General features: G+C 54.6%; 1 protein-coding gene and 1 long non-coding RNA gene across 4 annotated transcripts; both read left to right on the forward strand.

Moving 5' to 3' along the window:
• Window positions 1-6: 6 nt before the first annotated feature.
• On the forward strand, window positions 7-2,050 carry FAM43A (family with sequence similarity 43 member A). Its single transcript, XM_027650756.1, has one exon. It carries the CDS (start codon window positions 189-191, stop codon window positions 1,275-1,277), a length of 1,089 nt encoding a protein of 362 aa, XP_027506557.1. The 5' UTR covers window positions 7-188; the 3' UTR covers window positions 1,278-2,050.
• Window positions 2,051-10,660: 8,610 nt separating this feature from the next.
• LOC113950645 lies at window positions 10,661-13,844 on the forward strand. 3 transcript variants are annotated; one of them, XR_003528828.1, is made up of 4 exons: window positions 10,661-11,063; window positions 11,899-12,358; window positions 12,461-13,391; window positions 13,475-13,844. It is a non-coding gene; the product is annotated as an uncharacterized LOC113950645 (long non-coding RNA). The 3 variants fall into 3 exon arrangements; XR_003528826.1 differs by having other exon boundaries at window positions 11,899-13,391; XR_003528827.1 differs by having other exon boundaries at window positions 11,899-12,562.
• The last annotated feature ends 5,503 nt before the right edge of the window (window positions 13,845-19,347 follow it).

Raw genomic sequence — 19,347 nt, forward strand, 5'->3', positions numbered from 1 at the left:
GCCCTCGGTGCGCGGGGCCTCCCCTCTCCGCGCCCGCGGAGCGCCGGCGCCCGCCTATATCTACGGCCGCGGCCGCCCGGCGCCCGCAAGGATGTGAGGCGGGCGGGCAGCCCAGCCGCCGCCGCCGTGGCATGCCCCCCCGCGCCCGGAGCCGTCGGCGCGGCGCCTAGCCGCGGCTCCGCGGGGCCATGCTGCCCTGGAAGCGGAGCAAGGTGGAGCTGGCGGCGGGCGAGGCGCGGCGGCAGAGCAAGCCCAAGGGGTACGCGGTGAGCGTGCACTACTCGGCCCTCACCTCGCTGGCCCGCGCCTGCCCCGAGAGCGCCCTGCACCGCGTGGGCAGCATGTTCCGCTCCAAGCGGCGGAAATTCCGCGTCACCAGCGAAGACCCCACTTACACTGTGCTCTACCTGGGCAACGCTACGACCATCCAGTCCAAGGGCGAGGGCTGCACCGACCTGGCCGTCTGCAAGATCTGGAGCAAGAGCGAGGCGGGCCGGCAGGGCACCAAGATGAAGCTGACCATCAGCGCGCAGGGCATCCGCATGGCCCACGCCGAGGACAAGGGTCTGCGCCGGCCCGGCCACCTCTACCTGCTGCACCGGGTCACCTACTGCGTGGCCGATCCGCGCCTACCCCGTGTCTTCGCCTGGATCTACCGCCACGAGCTGAAGCACAAGGCAGTGATGCTGCGCTGCCACGCCGTGCTGGTCTCCAAGCCCGAGAAGGCGAAAGCCATGGCCCTGCTGCTCTATCAGACTTCGGCCACGGCACTGGCCGAGTTCCGCCGGCTGAAGAAGCGGGACGACGCCCGGCACCAGCAGCAGCAGCTGGTGGGTGAGCAGAGCATCCCGCTGGTGCCGCTGCGCAAGCTGCTCAACGGGCAGTGCTGCTACAAGCCGCCGGTGGAGCGGAGCCGCAGCGCGCCCAAGCTGGGCTCCATCACGGAGGACCTGCTGGGCGAGGAGCAGGAGGAGCGGGCCATGCACTGCGACTGCGAGGACATCCTGGAGGCGCTAGGCGAGCCCGAGGGCGAGCTGCTGCGCCCCGGCGCCGGCCGCGGCGAGAGCCCAGAGCTGGGCCAGCTTCTTCGCGACCTGGGCGAGCTGAGCCTCGGCAACGACCTGCGCTCGCTGCGCGCCGACCTGCGCGTCCGCCGGCTGCTTTCCGGGGAAAGCACGGGCAGCGAGTCGTCTCTGGAGAGCGGCGGCACGGACGGGGCCGCCCCGCCCGGCAGCGACGCCGAGCAGCCGCCTCCCGGCGACCCCGAGACCGGCTGAGCGCTCGGGCCCTGTCGGGCGTGCGCGGCGCCGCCGGGGCGCACCGGATTCCCTCCGGGAATGCACGGCCCCGCCGGGGCGCACCGAGTTCCTTCCGGCCCCTCCGGGAGCGCACGGTCCCTTCCGGGCGTGTACGGCCCCACCGGGGCGCACCAGACCCCTCCGGCCCCGCCGAGGTGGCTGCACGGCCACGCCGTGGCCCCTCGGGCGGTGCCGCCCCGGTTCCCCGCGGCGCCCTCGCGTCCCGCGGCATCCCGGGGAGCGTCCGCCCTTCCCGTGCCGGTGGCCGCCGGAGCCGGGCCCCAGCCCGCCGCGGTCCGAGGAGGGGAGGCGGCCGTGGGCTGTTTACCTCCGACTCAGCCCTTGAAGATCTGCCAAATTCCTGGAATAGCTTTCCCCGGGGAGGGCGGCGGGAGGGAGGTGTTGCGCCTTGTTTACAGACAGAAATCTCACATCCGAGGGCCCCCCCCCGCCGTTTTCTCCATTAAAGTCACTCCATCGTGCTGTCGTGTCCGAGGGGTTTGCACTGTTGTGAAGTTGGGTTTTTTTATTATTATTTTTAAGTTAGACTTTTTTTTGGGCCCTGGTCCTGTCCCCGATCTCAATGCTCTAGGTCTTTTGCTGTGCAAAAGAAGACTCTACTTGTGGCTGTTCACGTGTACATAGGGAAATGTATGCAAATACATTTTGTTATTTTTAAGAACACCACCATTGCGATCTCCTTTGTTTGCACATATGTGAAGAAAATAAAGATGACGGTAATTTAAAAGAAACTGGGGTCGCTGTGGCGATTTGGCCTCTGTGTGTGTGCATGTTCCTGTAAAGAGATGGGGGAGAGATCCTTTGGGATATGTTGTAGGTGTAGAGGGCACAAAAAGGCTGTTTCAAGCATCCAGTGTGATTAGGAGCTCGCTGGAAACGTTACACTACAGGGAAACACACCGGGTACTTAACGATTCTTAGGAGACACAGAGATGAGGTTTTCTCTTTGCAACCTCTAACGACTGGTAGGAGGCCTCATGTCAGGGTGCTCTGGCTGGATCTTAGTTTGGAGAAACCCAATTGCGGAGCTCTCAGCCTGTCCTGGCGCGAGCTGCCCCTCGCCTGGGCGCTGGGAATGCCACACAGCCCTGGCGTGGTCTGCACACAGGTGCTGCCACTGCAGCCAGTCCCTCGCCGCTCGAAGTGCCAGCCTGAGACAATTTCGTAACCTCACCCAGGGTAAGCAGCGCAGTTGATTAGCCACGGGACTGCCGCGGTATTTTTAGCTGTAAATCTGTTTGTAAGTGGCAGGCTCCCAGGACAGTAGGGATGTTCCGGTTTCGTTTGTCCCCAAGTGGAGGTATCAATTAAGAGATAATTAATCTGGCATTTCTGATGTCTAAATGCTTTCCACTGTGCCTGGGCTGCAATCAGGCGAGTTGCAGGAATGTCACTGAAAAGCCCAACCAGCTGCCAGGGCCAGGCCACACTCCTTGTGCAAGGAGCCCGCCTCAGAACTTGTAAATACCCCATTAAAACCAATTGCAAAATCTGTCACCGCATGGGCGAGAAGCTTTTATTATTGCCTCAGTGTGTCACTCAGAGCAGGAAGGCGTGCTGGGGTGGTTTTCATGGGAAGGGGTAATGGGGAGAGGGGTGATTCCCCTCAGAATGGACACCTTCTTGCTCAGGTCACGCTCAGCCTGTGGTGGGCAATGAGATGTAGTAGGTGACAGTGGCTGCTGCTGGATTTGAGCACGCTCAGGCCAGCACTGCTGACACATACCTTGCTAAAGAAATAGTGCATCTTGCTGCTTTTTCTCAAGCAAGGCTTCCTTTGCCTTTCTCAGGGAGGGAAGGGGCAGGTAATGAAGAAGAAATGAAACACCAGGTAGAGCTTATCCCACAGTGCTTTTCCCAGGATGGGGGCTGCCAGACTGCCTGGCTGGCGGTGGGGGACTTTCAGTGCCCTGGACTGAAGTGTGTGCCCCAGATCTATGTCCAGAGCCCTCTGCTACTGCCTGCTCTCTCCTGGAGCAGAGACAGCAGGTAGTGCTCAGAGCGGGGTAGAGATACGGCACCCGGAGAGCAGAGCAGGATGTGCTTGGGGATTCACGGGCTGGTCTGAGCTAACCCCGGCTGCTGAAAGACTGGGTGGTGTTTGCTTTAGATCCTCCGTGTGTGCTTAAAGGTGGTTAATGACATTAGCTCAGTCAGTGCCTTTCCTCTCTCCAGAAGAGCCATCATGTCTGCAACAGTGAGAAAAGGTTTTTAACGCATGCCAGAGCTAAAAGCACAACTCCCTAAGCAGCAGCAGCAGCAGCCAGGGCCTGAAGCATTTCCCCTTGAAGCCATTAGCAGGGCTACTGTGCAGTTTCATTAGAGGCCTGTACAGATCATTAGCTGTAAATTTAGAGTCCAAATCCCTTTGTGCCTGGGATATTTTGGTACTAGAACCATTGCAAAAAAAAAAAATCATATGTATTTCTGCAGTGCCAGTGCGAGGTTATTCACGTGTGCTTAACTGCTGTGCCCTCCCCATAGCAGCATGCATTGGCCTGCAAATGAGAGCAAGTGCATATGAGGAGAAAAAAGGTCACTTTATTCTCTGCACAGCAAGTTTGAAGGAGTATCTCCCTAGAAAAAGGAGAGGAGGAGAGAGCAAGACTTTTTCTCCAGTAAGTTTGAGTAGAAGGCTGAGCTGCTACTGGTTTTCCTGTGAAACAAGTAGCTTCTTGCTGAACTGAAAAGCCTTGTGCTGGCTGATGGGCTGATGTGGGCAAGTGCAAGACTTTGGGAAAGGCCTGCTCCCATAGGTAGAGGACAAACTTCTGTGGTCTCTGCTCAGTGCCAGGGCTGATGCCAACCCCTGTGCCAGGACTGCTCCCCACCGATGAGATGCAGCATCCCACCGAGCATGGCACAGCCCCTGCTCAGGATATTGGCAGAGGTGTGCTCCCCATCCATCAGGCTCCATCCATCAGCACTAACTCAGCCCTACAGCTGGGCACAGGGAATCAGCCCCTAACACTGTACAAAGAGCAGCGCAGACTCTGAAACTGCTCCCCAACAGCCCCATCTCACTGCTGCTTTCCTGGGGACAGGCAGTAATCAGGCAAAGGCAGCCTGGTTGCTCTGCTGGTAGGTTTGAACTGTGTGGGGAGAAGGCAAATGTGGGAACAGATGTTTGCAGAATTACCTGTCAAGCACTGCTGTCTGCCCCCGGTGCAAATCACTGCCCTGCTTGGGCTCGGTGAGCCAGGCTCCTGCCTGGCTTGGGCAGTCATTGGAACTTTCCAGCACAGCAAGGTTGAGCACTGAGCTCCACACATCTTTGACTTAGCAGGCAGTGTGTGATGAATTGGCCAGAAAATACCTATAACAAACAACATAACACCAGAAAAGGCAATGATCCTGCTCTGCGGGCTCCAGCTGCTGGTCTGAATCTGGCACATGGGGCTGATGCCTTGGCAAGTCAACTTAGATACTGCTCTAGGTACCTGGGATTTCCAGAGCATGTTATGGCTAAATAGAGCATGTGATTATTCCAGTGAAGACTCCCAGAATATGAAAAGATTAAAGGGAAAAGAGCTTTTTTGCTAATACTAGTTGTTGACTGTGTATTTGCTGGCATACTACAGATTTGCTCCTCCACATATATAATGAGGCTGAGGGGGGACCATACAAATGTGGAAGTGTTGGCAGGATCCCAAGTGAAGCTTCTTGTTTTTCTCTGCTCTTAACATGCCCTTCTCCCATCCCTAGGTCTTCCTCATCCACAACAGGAAAAAATACCATGTACAACTGGAAAAATTAGCCAATGATCAAGTGGAGTGAGCCAGGTCATGAAATTACTTTTATCCCAGACTGTAGTACTGATTTAGATCCGGAATTATTTGCAGTTTATTTTGGTGATGTGCCTTGCACAGGGCACATCCATTTTGCCTGGGAGAACTGCTGGCTGAGGAGGTGCTTTGGACTGCTGGATGTGAGGTCTGTTTGGATGGCACCAAGTCAGTGATGAAAAAAAAATCTTTCTTTTGGGGGTTTACAGGCAATACTCAGTATCAAGTACAATCCTGGGACAGTTCCAAGTCACCTTCAGCACACACACTGTCACTCTGATAAGGAAGCAGGAAGGCGTCAGGATTTCCTCCTTGGTGGTATATTGGAGAAGAGCAGGTGACCTGTCCCACTGCTGTTAGTCATCCCAAGGCACCACAACTGTCCTATTGCCCAATTCTTGGCCATCACACCAAACCCATTGTTACTCGGTGTGGAAAATCCCCCCAGTTTCAGCCTGCAGAGAAGGCACAGGGCAGACAACCTATCCTCAAACCATCCAACGAGGTTGTGGGTAACAGCCCTTGGTATTCTTGGGTAAGGGTGGGCAGGGTCCCATGAATTATTGAAAAAACCTGTGTGCTGCTGCAAGTGGGGTGCAGTGGCAGCCAGCTATGCCTCACCTCCCACTTCTCCTGGAGCTGGGAAGAAAAAAACCTCTGCATTTCCAAGGTCAGCAGCAGCCCCAACTCCCGCAGAGCTCATATGCCGTGAAGGCGTCTCCCCCTCCTCACCCCAGCCGCTGGTAGCAGCAGGGGCTGTTTTCCCCAGCAGCTGGAAGGAGATGATGTGCAGGGACAGGAATGTGAGGGCAGGCAGCCGGGGCAGCTCATGGACAGCGTGGGGTCCCAGAGGCCAGGTCAGGTCAGTTCATCCATGGTGCTCATAGAGCCCTGCGGATGAACCGACCTGGCCTGGCCTCTGAGGTTCTGCTTTTCCCCACATCTCCACCACCCACCCCACGCCTTCAGCTTGCTGGCTGGTGGCTTGTAGGGGTCTGCATCTTGGTTAATGCCCTGCAAGGTGCATGAGCTGGGGGGAGCAGAATTGTTCACTTCTACAAGCCGGCATGAAATCAAAGCTATGCATTCAAAAAAAACATGACATTCCCCTTGCCGGTGGGGGCTCTGCCTGGTGGGAGGGCTGAGCGCTACGAAAACACTCGGAGAAACAGTTATATAATGAAGGACAAGGTCCCAATCCAGCCCTTGGCTTGATGAGGCGGCTCTGCAAGGAACTGAGCTCCAGGCTGCAGCTGCCCAGCACCCTCCAAGATCCAACCTTGGTCACTGTGGTCCATGCTGCTGCTGAGGGGTGGAGGTGGGACAAAGGCTGCAAAATGCTTTTTCCCAAGCTGGGAGATGTTCTGCATGCTCAGAGTTGGTAAGGCAGGGCACAACTCCCATCTGTGGGCTTAAACAAGGCCCCTTTGATGGTAGGAATGGGACAAAGTCTGGGATGGGATGGGATAGCCCAGGACACACAAAGGGATAGCCCAGGACTGACGATACTGCTTCCTGCAGGCATTTAGGCTTTCATGCCACTGCCCAGGTGTCTTGGACTCAGCAATGGCACATCCCAGTACACATCATCTGTCTGCATGCGCCAAACATGTCTTCAGGTTAGGGGAAAGGACTCTGGAGAACTGGTCACAGCAAAGGGCTTTATAGAGCTCCTCCCATACTCTCCTGCTCTGAAATGGGGGGCAGCTGGGCAGCCTGCCTCCTGCAGCTGGTCCTGCTGCCTCCCCACACAGAGGGGTGACTTGCTTGGTGTCACATGTGGTTCTGGAAACCCCTACTGCTCTTGCACAGGTGAGCAAGGGGGGACACAAAGAAAAGGCTCTGGGATGGGATTCATCACTCTTCCTGCGGCACCGTGAAGTTGCACGCAGTCTGCTCGGATGCATGAGCAGGCTAAACTGTGACATTAATTAGAGCTGACAGTGTTCCTGGAGGGAGCTGGCAGAGCAGCAGCACCAAAGCTGCTGCTGCTGGGTCTGTGTGCAAAGCCAGGCTCTGCACCAGGCTGGCCTGGCTGTGCCACGGCCCTTGAGTCCTGCTATGCTGCAATCTGTGCTCACTCTGGCTCCAAAAATCATGGTGGGAGGTACAGTCTCAGTCCCAAGGGACAGGAGAGGTAGTGTCCGAATCCAGCCTTGCTCCCTTGCCCTGCCCTTTTGAGCCAGCCCTGACTGCATCTGGGCACTGCCTTTCCCAGCCCTGCACACTCCCTTCTGGCTCTCCCCTCTTGTTGTGCCTTTTCGCCCCCAAAGCTCTCCAGCCCTCAGTGCCACTGTCTCTCTCACACAGCTCTTTTCCCAACCCAGTTTCCTGCTGAGTAAGAACTGCCACTTGCTGCTGTTTCAGCAAATGCCATCGAGGATTGCCTGTACTGTAACACAGTGGTGAGGGCTCCTCCTCCTCCAGGCAAGGAATGGTTAAGGGAATTAGGATGAAAAGTTAATATAAATAATTTGGTAGCTCCTGTAGGAAGATTGCGATTTAGCTTTATTATCATAATTACATTTTCAATCTCTCTGCTCGTACTTACGGAGCAGTAGAGTCAAATGTGAATGCAGCTGCCTGCTTTTCCTACTAGTGACTCCTCATTCTGCTGCTCGAAGCAGGTCAATGGGGACATCAAGCCAGGCAGCTGGGATGTCAGGGAGGGATATGGTATTTCCCTAGCACCTTGTTTTGTGCATTGGGAAGCTTCATTCCCCTCTGCATGGCACAGGGATTTTAACTTCAGCTCCAGGATCAACAATGCGATCATCTGAGAGTAGCCCACTTTGGTGTAAAAATATCTCTTCTCCTGGAAGTGGAGGAAAATAGTCTGGAAATACTTTGAGCAGGGAAACCTGCATTTTCTTTGCCTATGCATGTTGTGGTTGATGACCCCCAGAGGTACCTCCATCCATGTCCATGGTGGTCCAGGAGATGAGACTGGTGCAAGCGGAGAGCAGGAACTTCCATTAGCAGTAACTAATTAAAGCCAGTTGTTAGCGATGATGCCATCTGAACATAGCCAAGACCATGTTTGCCTTGCAGCTTGCCTCTGCCTCTGCTCACCTGGGAGGAAATGGAGGTTTTCCAGCAGCAGAGGGAGGTCCTGGGGGTCGTGCCCTGCCCACTGCCTTCTCTGGGGATCCCAGAAGAACCCAGACAGAAGGCAGCTTGCCAGGGCCCTGGCAGCAATAGCCACCATGGCCAGGGGACAAACGAGAAAGGGGATGATGAAGCTACAGAGAGCTATGTGCTGTCTCCATCATGCACAGACTCCTGGGGAGCAGCCAGTGACTGGGAAAGTCCTTCCCCATCCCAACATCCGCCTTCATTTGGAATGTAGACTGACCCACCTGGAGGGTTCCCCAGTGCAGGAACAACACACAGGTCCCTGCTCTGCCCTGGCTCAGTAGCAGCAACTCCATCCCATGTCCCAGTGTCCCCCCAGGCATCCCCAAAATACCTCTGCACATCCGGCTCTGATCAGTGCAGGACTGGGGCAGAACTGTGAGCTCAGGCTCCCTCAAGGCAGTCTGCCACTGTCCCTGCAGGTGACACTGTGTCCCATCCTGCCTCCCACCTCCCACACTGCTCTGGCAAGTTGCAAGATCAGAACTGAGCCTCTTATCTTTGATCTTTTAATTTTACTTTCTTAAGCAATGTCCAGGCTTTAGAGAGTGTCTCATAATGCAAAGACTCTTCATGGCAAGGAGGGGAGTCCCTGTGCGAATACACCAGTTGTCCCACACACACCAGTACAGCATTATCCCATACACCATTACTGCAGTTATCCTACACACCAGTACAGCAGTTTTCCTACATGCACCAGTATAGCAGTTATCCCCCCACACATGACTTTGCTGCAAAAAACCTCTGGCTGGAGGTTGGATCAGCAAATTTCTAGCAGAGCATACATGGTACAGCTGTACAGGAGACCCTAAAGTCAACTGAGATCTGTTGGATCTGGCAGCCACTGTATGATCTGCCTTCTCCCTGTTTGGACTCCCAGCCCAATCCCATGAAGACCTTTTCGTTACTGCTGCTTTGAAGTGAGCTGAACCTGCCGCCTCTTCCCAGCTCTCGCTGCTGTTACCCAAGAGAGAAACCCCAAGGAAACCAGACCCTCCAGGCTGCTGCCAGAGAGGCAGAGGAGTGAGGACCACTGCAGACACAGAGTATTGCAAGGGCCTGTTGTGCAGCAGTAGAAAGACTCTGAGTCCTTATTGCACCTCAGGGCTAATGTAGGGGTGGGATTCATCAGCCAGGCCATAGATGGTCCTTATTTCTGCTCCCCAGTTTGGGCCTCCAGGACTTGAGATGTGACGTGACCTGAGCTCAGGCACTCCATGGCCATGCAGCACCCTGGCAAAAGCAGTTCCATGGACACTTACACCCACAAGGCCCCATGGCACCTTTGTGAGTAACGCTCTGCAGAAAGCTATTTCAGGACCAACATGACTCTCCCTGATGTCAGGTCCAATTAGGTATATCCTGCAAAGCAAAAAAGTCCACTAAAGCCAGCTTCTGGTGGGACGATGACATTAAGATGTCCCAGGTGCTCATCTGGGTTCCCCGAGCAAACCAGGAGCTAAACATAGCTCTGGGAAAATGGCAGGAGGGGGTGGCTGCTGCCCTCTGCACCGAGGTCTCCTAGGGCGCTCAGCTCCTGCGTGGGCCATCCCTTCTCTTTCATACCCTGACCTTCCCCTGCCCTGCCCCTGCGCAGGCAGTGGGCGGGATTCACCTCCCTGCACTAAAGTTATAGCAGAGATCAGTCTGGGCTCATCTTGGTGGGCTTGAGTCATGCTTTACCCCACTCATTAGGGCCCATCAAATCTCACTGTCATTTCCCAAGGAAATACCCATTTGAAAAAAAGAAAGAGAAAAGTAATAATTAGTCAAAATAGTGAGAGACAGAGAATTTTAGGCATTTAATATTTTCATTGTCCTCTCCCACAATGGCATTATCCTTCTCTAAATAGATGCTGAGCTGAAGACATAACAACACCCCACTTCCCCCAAATAGCTTGAGCAAAACAAATGCAGGAAGTTTGGAGGGGTCAAAGCAGAGCTGCGGCCAGCCAGGAGCCTGGGCACCCCCGGGGGCTTCTTGAGGCCACTGGGGCTTCGCAGTTCTGGCAGCTGAGCTGCAGCAAGACAAGACCTAGAGTCCTGCCCTCAGCGAAATGGGGGTGCTGTCTTTGCGCTGAAAAAGAGCTGATATGGGGGGTCCTCGCCCTCAGTCCCCATGGAAGGCACCAGCGGGGCAGCGCTGAAGCATGGCAAAGGCAGCAGAGGAGGCAGAGACTTTACAGCCCATCACATTCCTAAAAGCTGGCAGTGGTGGGCTGGCTGTCTGTTCCCGGTGCAGTGCGGTCCCCTCGGGAGCACCCGCCGGCCGGAACAGCCCCGGTGCCAGCTCCTGCCGTGGTGAGCTGGGAAGGAAACCGGTGTCCCCCTGGTTCGGTGCAGCCAAGCCTTGCTGCTGTGTGGAGCCGCTCCTGCCGCAGTGCCCTGCGCGGGGTGACGGGGACGCCCCGGCCCTGAGCAGCTGCCGCGGGGAGTTGCTTCACACGGGGGCTTGCGGTTCCCCTGTAACGGCCGTGTGCTGTGGGGACAGCCCTCCCTGCCCTCCTCCCCCAGGCAGCGGTGACATTCCCTCTCCCAGGCAAGTGCCAAGTCCCACCAAGCACCTGGGGCTGTGCTGGGACCCCCGGGAGGAGCTGTTTCAGCAAGACCAGGGCTTTCACACGCGAGAGCAGAGCCCCCGGCGAAAGCCACGCTGAGACAGGCAGACGTGGTTCGCCCCCAGGGAAGGGGCAGCACCTCCAGACAGCATCTGCCTGCAATCCCAGCGAACCTCGTCCGAGTTCAGCTCTAGAGCAAGGCGCAGAGGAGCTCCTCCTGCCACTTAAGCAACTTCGCACAATTGTCTGTAATGGCAGAGCCATCAGTAAGTCAGTCGGAGGTGCAGTTAGACCTTCCTTCCCATAGGAATACTGTTGACTGAAGCCGAAGCACAGAGGCAGGGAAATTGCTCGATGAAGTAGTTTGGTAATTGTGAAAAAGAAGAACTTGTTTTCTTTGTCTTGCAACGGCAAATTGCGCAACGTAACCTGCAGTGGCTTCAGCTCGGCAGGTTTTCAGGAGGAGGCTGTGGGGTGATTTAAAATTCAAACTGTGTGGAGGGAAATTATAACGAGTCTGTTATGAACTGTATGGTATCCATAAGGAATGTGATGGTGGGTGATTGAGGTGGCAGTGGTTGTGTTTGCTTTGCTATTGGTGTGACCTCCGTGGGCATAGCTGAGCTCTCCTCTCCCATTTTGGGGGTTCAGCTCAGAGAGGAGCTGGCTCAGCCCCAGGGCTTCCCCATGTTCCCATGGTAAAATGAGCGATGACCCATGTACCAGAGATGCATTAAGCAAGAGGAGCTTTTATGAGCTCAGTTTGCTGGGTTGTCATAAGAACCATGATGGTGATGATGACTTTTACCCCTGTAACAAAAAAATACTCTTAGTCAAGGTGAAGAGATGCTCTGCAGGTGGAAGGAGAAGAAAGCCACCAGGAGAGCTCAATTAAGATTAATTGCTTGTTATGCTGTCACCCCTATGTACCCCAGGCCCAGATATGAGCTGGATGTGCTAAGTGCAGGACAAAAAAATAGAAGAAAAAAATACTAGTGCTGAGAGGAACCAGCAGCAGAGTCCAGGAAGAGCCCAGGCTAGGAGATCAAACCGAAGCTAAGGTCCCTCTCCTCACCTTCTTCTGCTTCCTTCCCTCCCCAGGTGCTGCTTCCCCATTCCTGCTTTGTCATTCAGGGTCGAATGGGAGTGCTCCAGCATGAGGCAAAGACCACTGACACTGTACATTTAATTCAACTTACAAAAGGCTACTGGGTGTTAAAAGGAAAACGAAAAAAATAATCCCACAAAAGTCTTCCAGGTCTGTTTTGTCCCAGTTTTAAACGGTAAAATCTGTACTTTGTTCTCAGCTATTGTTGCAAAATTGAACCACTTTCAGCCTCTCACCTTAAAGGCTGCCTTCACGCAGAGCTGCTGAGTACAGCATGGAATGAAAGCTCTCACTTGGCCTAGAAACCTCAAGTGTGTGAACCTCACTAAAACGCACACAGGGAGATGGGCTTTGAAATGGAGCAAAGCCAGAAGCCAGCAAGTCCCCACAGGATGCCGTGTGGCTACTCCCAAGATGAGGAGTGCAACTCCAGCTGAGAGACACTCTGTACCTGTCAGTCCCATAATGCCTCCCTGATAACAGCCCTGGCCTAGAAATAGCTCAGTGCTAGATGATGCTCTCAGGAGACTGATGAATGTCTCTGACTCTCTGCAGTATCCCAGCAGCTGGCTCCTGCCTGGCCCCACTGCCCCTTGGCTCCTCAGCACCAGGGCCTGACTTGAGGACCTGCAGCACCCTTGTCTGATGAGCGTTGAGGTTTGGTTGGCTGGGATGGAGGGAAAACATCCTCTCCTGGGATGGAGAGAAAACATCTTTGGTCCTGCAAACATTGTAGGCACATTACCCTCCCCCAGGGCTTGCCTCCCTGAGCAAGTCCAGCATGCAGAGCTGTCAGTTTCCCTTTCTTTTTGGAGATGTGACCATGGGAGGGGACTGAGCTCTGTCACCTCCTCCGGCTGGGACGATACCAGTGCTCGGCAGGAACATCCTGGCAATGTCAGCTTGTGCCCTCCCGGTGTCACCTTTTCCTGCTCAGCCATGGGCTGCACACCCTACTGAACTCTGCAGGGCCAGGGATGCTCCAGCAATGAGACCTGAGGCCACTTCAGCCCCATTCCCAGCCCTCTACCATCCCATACCCTGTTACTGCTTCCAATCCTCTGAGATGGCTGTGGGGTGCTGCCCCCAAGCTCTCCTGGGTCCTCCTGCACCCAGTGCCAGGAGGCTGCTGGAGAAGCCCTGACCCTAGCCAGGAGCAAGGTGGTCGCTCGGTCCTGGATTTGGGACAGCAAAGGTAACTGCAATCTGCCAAGTTCTTCCTGCCGCCCAGACAGATCCCTGCTCTCGGCTGCTGTGCAGGATCATTGTGCAAAGCAGAACAACTGCTGCACTTCATTTCCCAAGTGGCCACTGTTTGTTTATCAATGAACAAAGTGAGCCCTTGCCCATGTGAGCACCTCTTGCCAGCGATTCTGCACAGGGCAGTGACCAGCAGTGCTGGAGGGTCGCAGTGCAGAAAGCCACGCTCCCATCCATCCATCCTTTCTCTCTGCAGAGAAGGCAGGGATGCTCCTCCTCTTAGCAGGTAATGCAGGGAGGGTAATTCACTTATGAAGTAATTTAGTGCAATTCTTAGTTATTAATACTGTGCTTTCTATATTTTTTTAGGTTTTGTGTAATCTCTCCCCTGCTGACTGATGCTGTGCCAGGGAGCCAGAGCTGTGCACTGCATTAGCACTGCCTGCAAGATGTCTGGCCTGGGTGAGGGGATCCTCTCCCCCTCTTTCCACACCAGACCCCGACCTGTCCCTGCAGTGCAGCAGGAACAGCCTGACCTCTGTAACCTGCCCCAGCTCATGGCCCCGGGCTCCTGCAGCAGCACTGACTTCTCTGCAGTCACTGTACAGGGGAAGTAAAAATCTCCTGGTATCTGTTTTATCTGCATCCATCTTAAGCGCTGGAGAACAGTGTTATTGGAGCTCAGCAGAAGGGTATTTTTTTTTTTACATGATTGAAACTAGAATTATATGTACAAAGCCATAAACTGTGTCTGATGCCTGTCTGCTCTTGTTCACCCACAGTACCTTTCAAATAGAGTCACAGATCAGCACCATGAGCACCTGATTTGCTCCCACAGATCTCCAGAGACCCCAAAACAGGCTCTGGGTGCCTTCCCCCTCCCTGATTTGCCGTCCACAAGGCCTATTGCACTGCTCCCAGAGGCCAGGCAGACTCAGGCTGCATGTGAGCAGCCTGGTTCCTGGCCCAGACTCCAGCTCCAAATCAGGGCTCCCTGCCTCAGCCTCCCTTTCCAAGAGTTCTTTGAGTTGCCACTATCTGATCCCTCCCTCCTGAGCATTTTGCTAAGTTGCATTTCTCATATCTTCACTACAAGTGATATATCTCATACTGGGGGGTGTGTAGGGAATTTGTTATTGACACAACGGCTCTCATCGTCTGACATCTGCAGTGAGATGACAACGTTTCCATAAAGCCCAGCACAGCGTGTTTGGCTCACCACTGGGGCTGCCTCAGTTTCCCTTCTAGGTGGCTAAGCCAGGAGCCAGCACCCACATCCCTCTGTGCTCCCACCATGGGAGCGCAGCAAAGACCCTGCTGCTCATGCATGTTCCCTTTGGCTCCTGGATTCCATCTCCTCCCCTCTCTGTGGGCCGGGGAACCATGACCTGCACCAGCCTCCATGTGCAGAGCCAGCAGGACTTGTAGGGATGTGTGTGGAGACATCCAACAGCGAGGCCAGTGCCACTCTGCATTGCCACCCTCTGCCAGCCCTCTCCTCAGCAGTGCCTGGAGGCAGGGAATGCTCTGCTTGGGGTGAGATGCCCGGAGCTGGCCTGTGGTGGCTGCTGGAGCTGTTTTAGGTAGCTGGCCAGAGGGTCTGCTGGGCAACCAGGTTCCATGAGTTATTTATAAGCTATGGGAGGGAAGTGGTGATAAATAATACATTGGCACTCTCACGTTCTGCATGCATGTGTCTACAGATAAATATTTCATTCTCCAGGAATACACATAGATGCCTGTTGATAAATAAAAATTGGAAAATGTTCTATTGGTTGGTTTTAAATCTGACTCTCAACTTGCATCCGAAGAACACGGTGTACCTTGTGTACAGCACGAAGATGCTAATTTCCCTCAGCGGAGCCTGCCTTAAATGTATCACTGCAGTGTACTGGGCACAGTGCCTAGTGTAGCATACACACCCCAGAAACATACAGCCCCAGCTTTTCCTTCTACACCATTATTTTAACATCGCTTTTATAACAACACTATTCAAGCAGCTTTTCTAATTATACCTTGTACTGACTGGGCTCAGGACACAGCTGTCAGCCTCCTAAATACTACCAGAGAGACCCAGAAGGCAGCACATTTCCTCTTCTAAGTGTCGTTGGAATTTGCAGTGTGCTCAGGCATGGCTGGTGATGCCAAGCTCCTTACTACTGGTTAATTAGGCAGGTGGTTTCTCCCATAGGAAAAACAAGAGATACTGAACAGGATGTGAGCAAACCCATGGGTCCCACCAGCCCTGCCACCAGTACAGAGCTGCCACGTGCTGCTCCCTATATCATCCTTGGGGACTCTTGGGAATCCAGGGACCTCCTGGGCTCAAAGGCAGCTGCAAGGAGATGCAGCCCTCTCCCCAAGGAGTACCTGCCCTCAGTGTTTGCTGCTCAATAAACACCAGAGCCCATGACCCAGAGCCAGCACCCACATGCAGCATTGGCCTCTGCCAGCCCAGCACCAAAGGCAGGTGAAGAAGTTGCTTTTCCCCAAAATATGGAAGATTTGGCTTCTAGGGCAGCTCTCTCCTGACTGTCTCTGAATGCAACACTGGAAGTGGATTTAACGGGGTCGTTGTTCAATGGGCTGCAGGGTGCTGGAGCCTTGGCACCCGCCTGTGGCACAGCTGGCTCTGCACGGAGCCACCAGCCTGGGCAAGCAGCACACGCCGGCAAACAACCAAGTGCCAGACGCCATGCCTGGCTGGTTTGCCTGGTAGATGCCTGTGTAACATACTGACATATTTGGAATTTTTCCAATGGCTGCATTGGCTTGTGATTTTTTTTGAGTAACCCTTTTTTATGCCTGGTTATCACAGCCAGGTGCTGTGCCACACTGGCTCTGGTTCCAGCAGTGCACAGACAGCTCCCAACACCCACCACTCTGTGCTTTGTGCCACCACCCAAAGCAACAACAAGGGATTTCCCACCTGGAAATCCTAGGGACTGGGCTTCAGTGGCAGAGCTTGGCAGGGAAACTTTGATCATCAGCCAGGGCTCGTCCCCATCAGCGGTCCCAAGCAGTGGATTCAAAACATCAAAGGGCAAGGAGGAATAACTCCTGCTGAGCACAGCAAGTATCCGTGCCACGGGAGACTGCTGCAGGCCCCCGGGAAGGGCAAGGCACAGGGAGCCGCTGTTCCGGGGACGGGAGGCTCGGAGTGGCTTGGAGGAGCTGTGGGGCAGATCCAGGCTTAAGGAGAAAAAAAAGGGAGAGGATCCAGGTTAGGGAACTGAGCAAGGAGGTGGTGGTGGGAAAGCCAGTCAGGAGCATGTCTTACGCTTTCTGGAGCATGAAGATCAAGTCACTGGAGTTTGTCTTTAGCAACCCTTCTCCTCATCCTTATCCTCTGCTAGGCTCCCTCACCTACTGTCCATTCAGTTGGTGATGAAATCATAGCCATGTTTCTTTCTCAGCATTCCCTGACAAGCATTTTACCTGAGGTCCCACAGGAAACTGCCTGCTCAGTGCCTTCAGCCAGAGGAGGTAGAACACATGAAACTCCACAGGGAACAGGGATGCCCTGAGGGGAGCAGGACTATTCCAAGGAGTGCTGCAACTCAGGTTTTGGAAACTGGACTGCCAAGGGGGCACACCTGGCAGTGTACTGGGGAATGCACAAAGCACCCCAGAACCTGCCAAGAACCTGCAAATGTGGTGGTGCAGGATTGCACCCTGCAAAACATGACTCAGTAAGCAATGGGGAGAGCTGCTTTGATGTCGTGTCATCCAGCTGGAATTACAGCCCCATCTGCTCTTCCTTGAGGGAGATCTGCATATCTGGGAGGAGGCTTTGTGACAGGAGGGCACTGCATCAATACTAACGGGGGCTGTACTGCCTGCTCACTCTGGACATGCACTGACACCCCCGCTCATGCTGCACCTTCATCCCCCAGCACCTTCTCCCAGTTACCACACAGCATCACTGCCATCTGCCAGGAGAGGTTCACTGTCCTCATCCTCCTCCTGGCAAGGCTATTTGTGTGGTGGCACCTTTTGCTTTTCCCCCACCTGGTACTTGCATGAAGCACTCAGAAAGAGATAATTTTGTTAGGCCTAAGAAGTCTGAAAGCAGAGTACATGTATCTCTAATGGAGGAAGTTGGGAATTTTATTTCTAGTCTGATCTAATCCCTATGCTGCAGGTCCCCACTTCTTCCAGCTCCATTAGGAAATTCCCAAACTGTGTAACATGGCAAGAAATAGGTTCAGAAGGAAGATACATTTCTCCCAAGCCTCATCTCATCCTACTTTAATACTGGTTTATCACATTGAATAAACTGGAGTAATTGTGCAGAAAATTGCTCCATCCACATCATGCCCATCATACATGAGGATTTTCTGCTCTGAGTAACTTGCTGTCACCGGTGGCCAGACCCACCACTGACAGCAGTTTTCTGGGAACATCAGGGAGTATAAGGTTGCTGTGGGGACCAGGGGCTTTACCCCCTGGGACAGCAGGGCAGGACCTTGCAGTGGGCCCATCCCACCAATCCCAGAGCACGACACTGGGGGCAGTCTCAGTGCTGGGCAGCCCCATGGTTGGGATCAAGGTGGGAAGTCCATCTGCAGGTCTGGACCGGGGGAGGCCATGGCCAGGCAGACACAGCGTGTTGGTGCTCTCCTGCTCGCTGCCACTCCGGGGAGTGATGCTGTCACAGGGGTGGGTAGGGGCAAAAATGCCATCTCCCCAGAAATAGGTGCCTCCTTGGACTGGTGTCTACAGGCTGAGCAGGCAGGGCAGGCTTTAACCAGTGCCCAAGCCTGGGGCTTTGCTCCCTGCAGAACACTGACCCCACATCCTGTTCCTGCTGGTCCTAATGTGCTGGGATGGCAGGGACAGGCACAAGCAGGGCACAAGGACAAGTGACTGAAATGTCCTACATAACAGTGTGGGGGAGGAAAGCCTCCACCCCAAGGACTCTTGTACTGCCTGTGACAACAAGAAAGGGAATAAAAATAGTGCCTATTGTAGTGTGCAGGCAGCAGGCTGCAGCAGGATTGTGTAATGGTACCAGCCAGCACAGGCTGGCTCTCCCAGAGATAGCCGGGCTGCTGTGGGAATGTGGGTCAGCTGGGCACAGCCCAACATGGGGCCAGGTGGCAGTGGTCCCTGGTGGAGAGGAGGGGTGTCCCAGCCACTGGCCAAATGCCAAGCTATAACCCCCTAAACCCCAGTCTGGGGCTGCTGTCAGAGCAGCTGGCACCATTCTCTTCTGCATGCGTCACCCCAGCCTGCCCTTCCCTGGAGCAGACCAGGTCCTGCAGTCTATCCTCCCCATGCTCTAGCCCTGAACAGCATGCCAGCCTCCTCCAGATGCTCCCCAGTTCCCCTGTCCCCTCTCAAGCTGGAGAGCCTAAAGCCAGCCAGGAGTGGCCTCGCCACTGCCCAGTGGAGGAGACACTCATTCCCCCCTGTGCCCTCCTCCGCACAGGGACATTTCCCCCTAACACTGGTCTGCAAAACTGTGAGATTAAAGAAGGGAAAGAGCTTCCCAGCAGCCAGCATGGCATCAGCAGGAGCCAGGCAGGCTGGACCTGCAGCTGTGCCAGGGCAGCTGTGCTCCTGTCCTCACCCTGTGCACTGTTGACGTGTCAGATTTTGCAGCTGGTGAGCTGCTGTGCTTTGCTGATTGGCTTTCAAATTGCTTTCCGATACCATGGTCCTGTCAAGTGCTTTAGCAAAACCCGGATTTTGCTTTTTTGTGGATTAAACACAGGTCTGTCAACACCAACAGGAGCTGGTCTCCAGCCAGAGGTGTGGCTGCAGGGTAAGTGGGTCAGGGAAGTGGTTTTCACAGACACCAGCCAGAGCTCCGAGCTGCCTGCCTGCTAGACATCATGCCCAGCACTCTGCCGGCACTCAGAATTCACTTGCAGATGTGGCTTAGCACAGGCAAGTGCCAACCACTCAGGTATTTGTGGTTTTCGATGCAGCACTGTGTCTTAACCTGACCAGAAACCCACAGGTGTCCGTGGGCTTTGCTGGGAATCAGACCAGGGTCCTGGAAAGGGTGCAAAGCAGGTCGGTGTGACTGTCACATCCACGGAGCACCAACCTGACCTGTGCTAGGGACTCAGGAACACACACATCTGCAAGGCAAGGGGGAGTGGTCTCCTCCACCCCACACAAAACAGCTTGACCTAAACCCCCATCTGACTCCTCCACTCTCCTTAGTGGTGGCAGAAAGCAAAGAGCAGAGGTGATAAAGGCAGAGACACCAGACATTTGCCCCAGCAGTA

The sequence above is a fragment of the Corapipo altera genome, unplaced genomic scaffold (assembly GCF_003945725.1).
Source record: "Corapipo altera isolate COAL_440 unplaced genomic scaffold, ASM394572v1 54, whole genome shotgun sequence".
Lineage (NCBI taxonomy): Eukaryota > Metazoa > Chordata > Aves > Passeriformes > Pipridae > Corapipo > Corapipo altera.

What these genes read in the sequence shown, in the direction of transcription:
- FAM43A (XM_027650756.1), top strand. Translation starts at nt 189, where the DNA reads ATGCTGCCCTGGAAGCGGAGCAAGGTGGAGCTGGCGGCGGGCGAGGCG.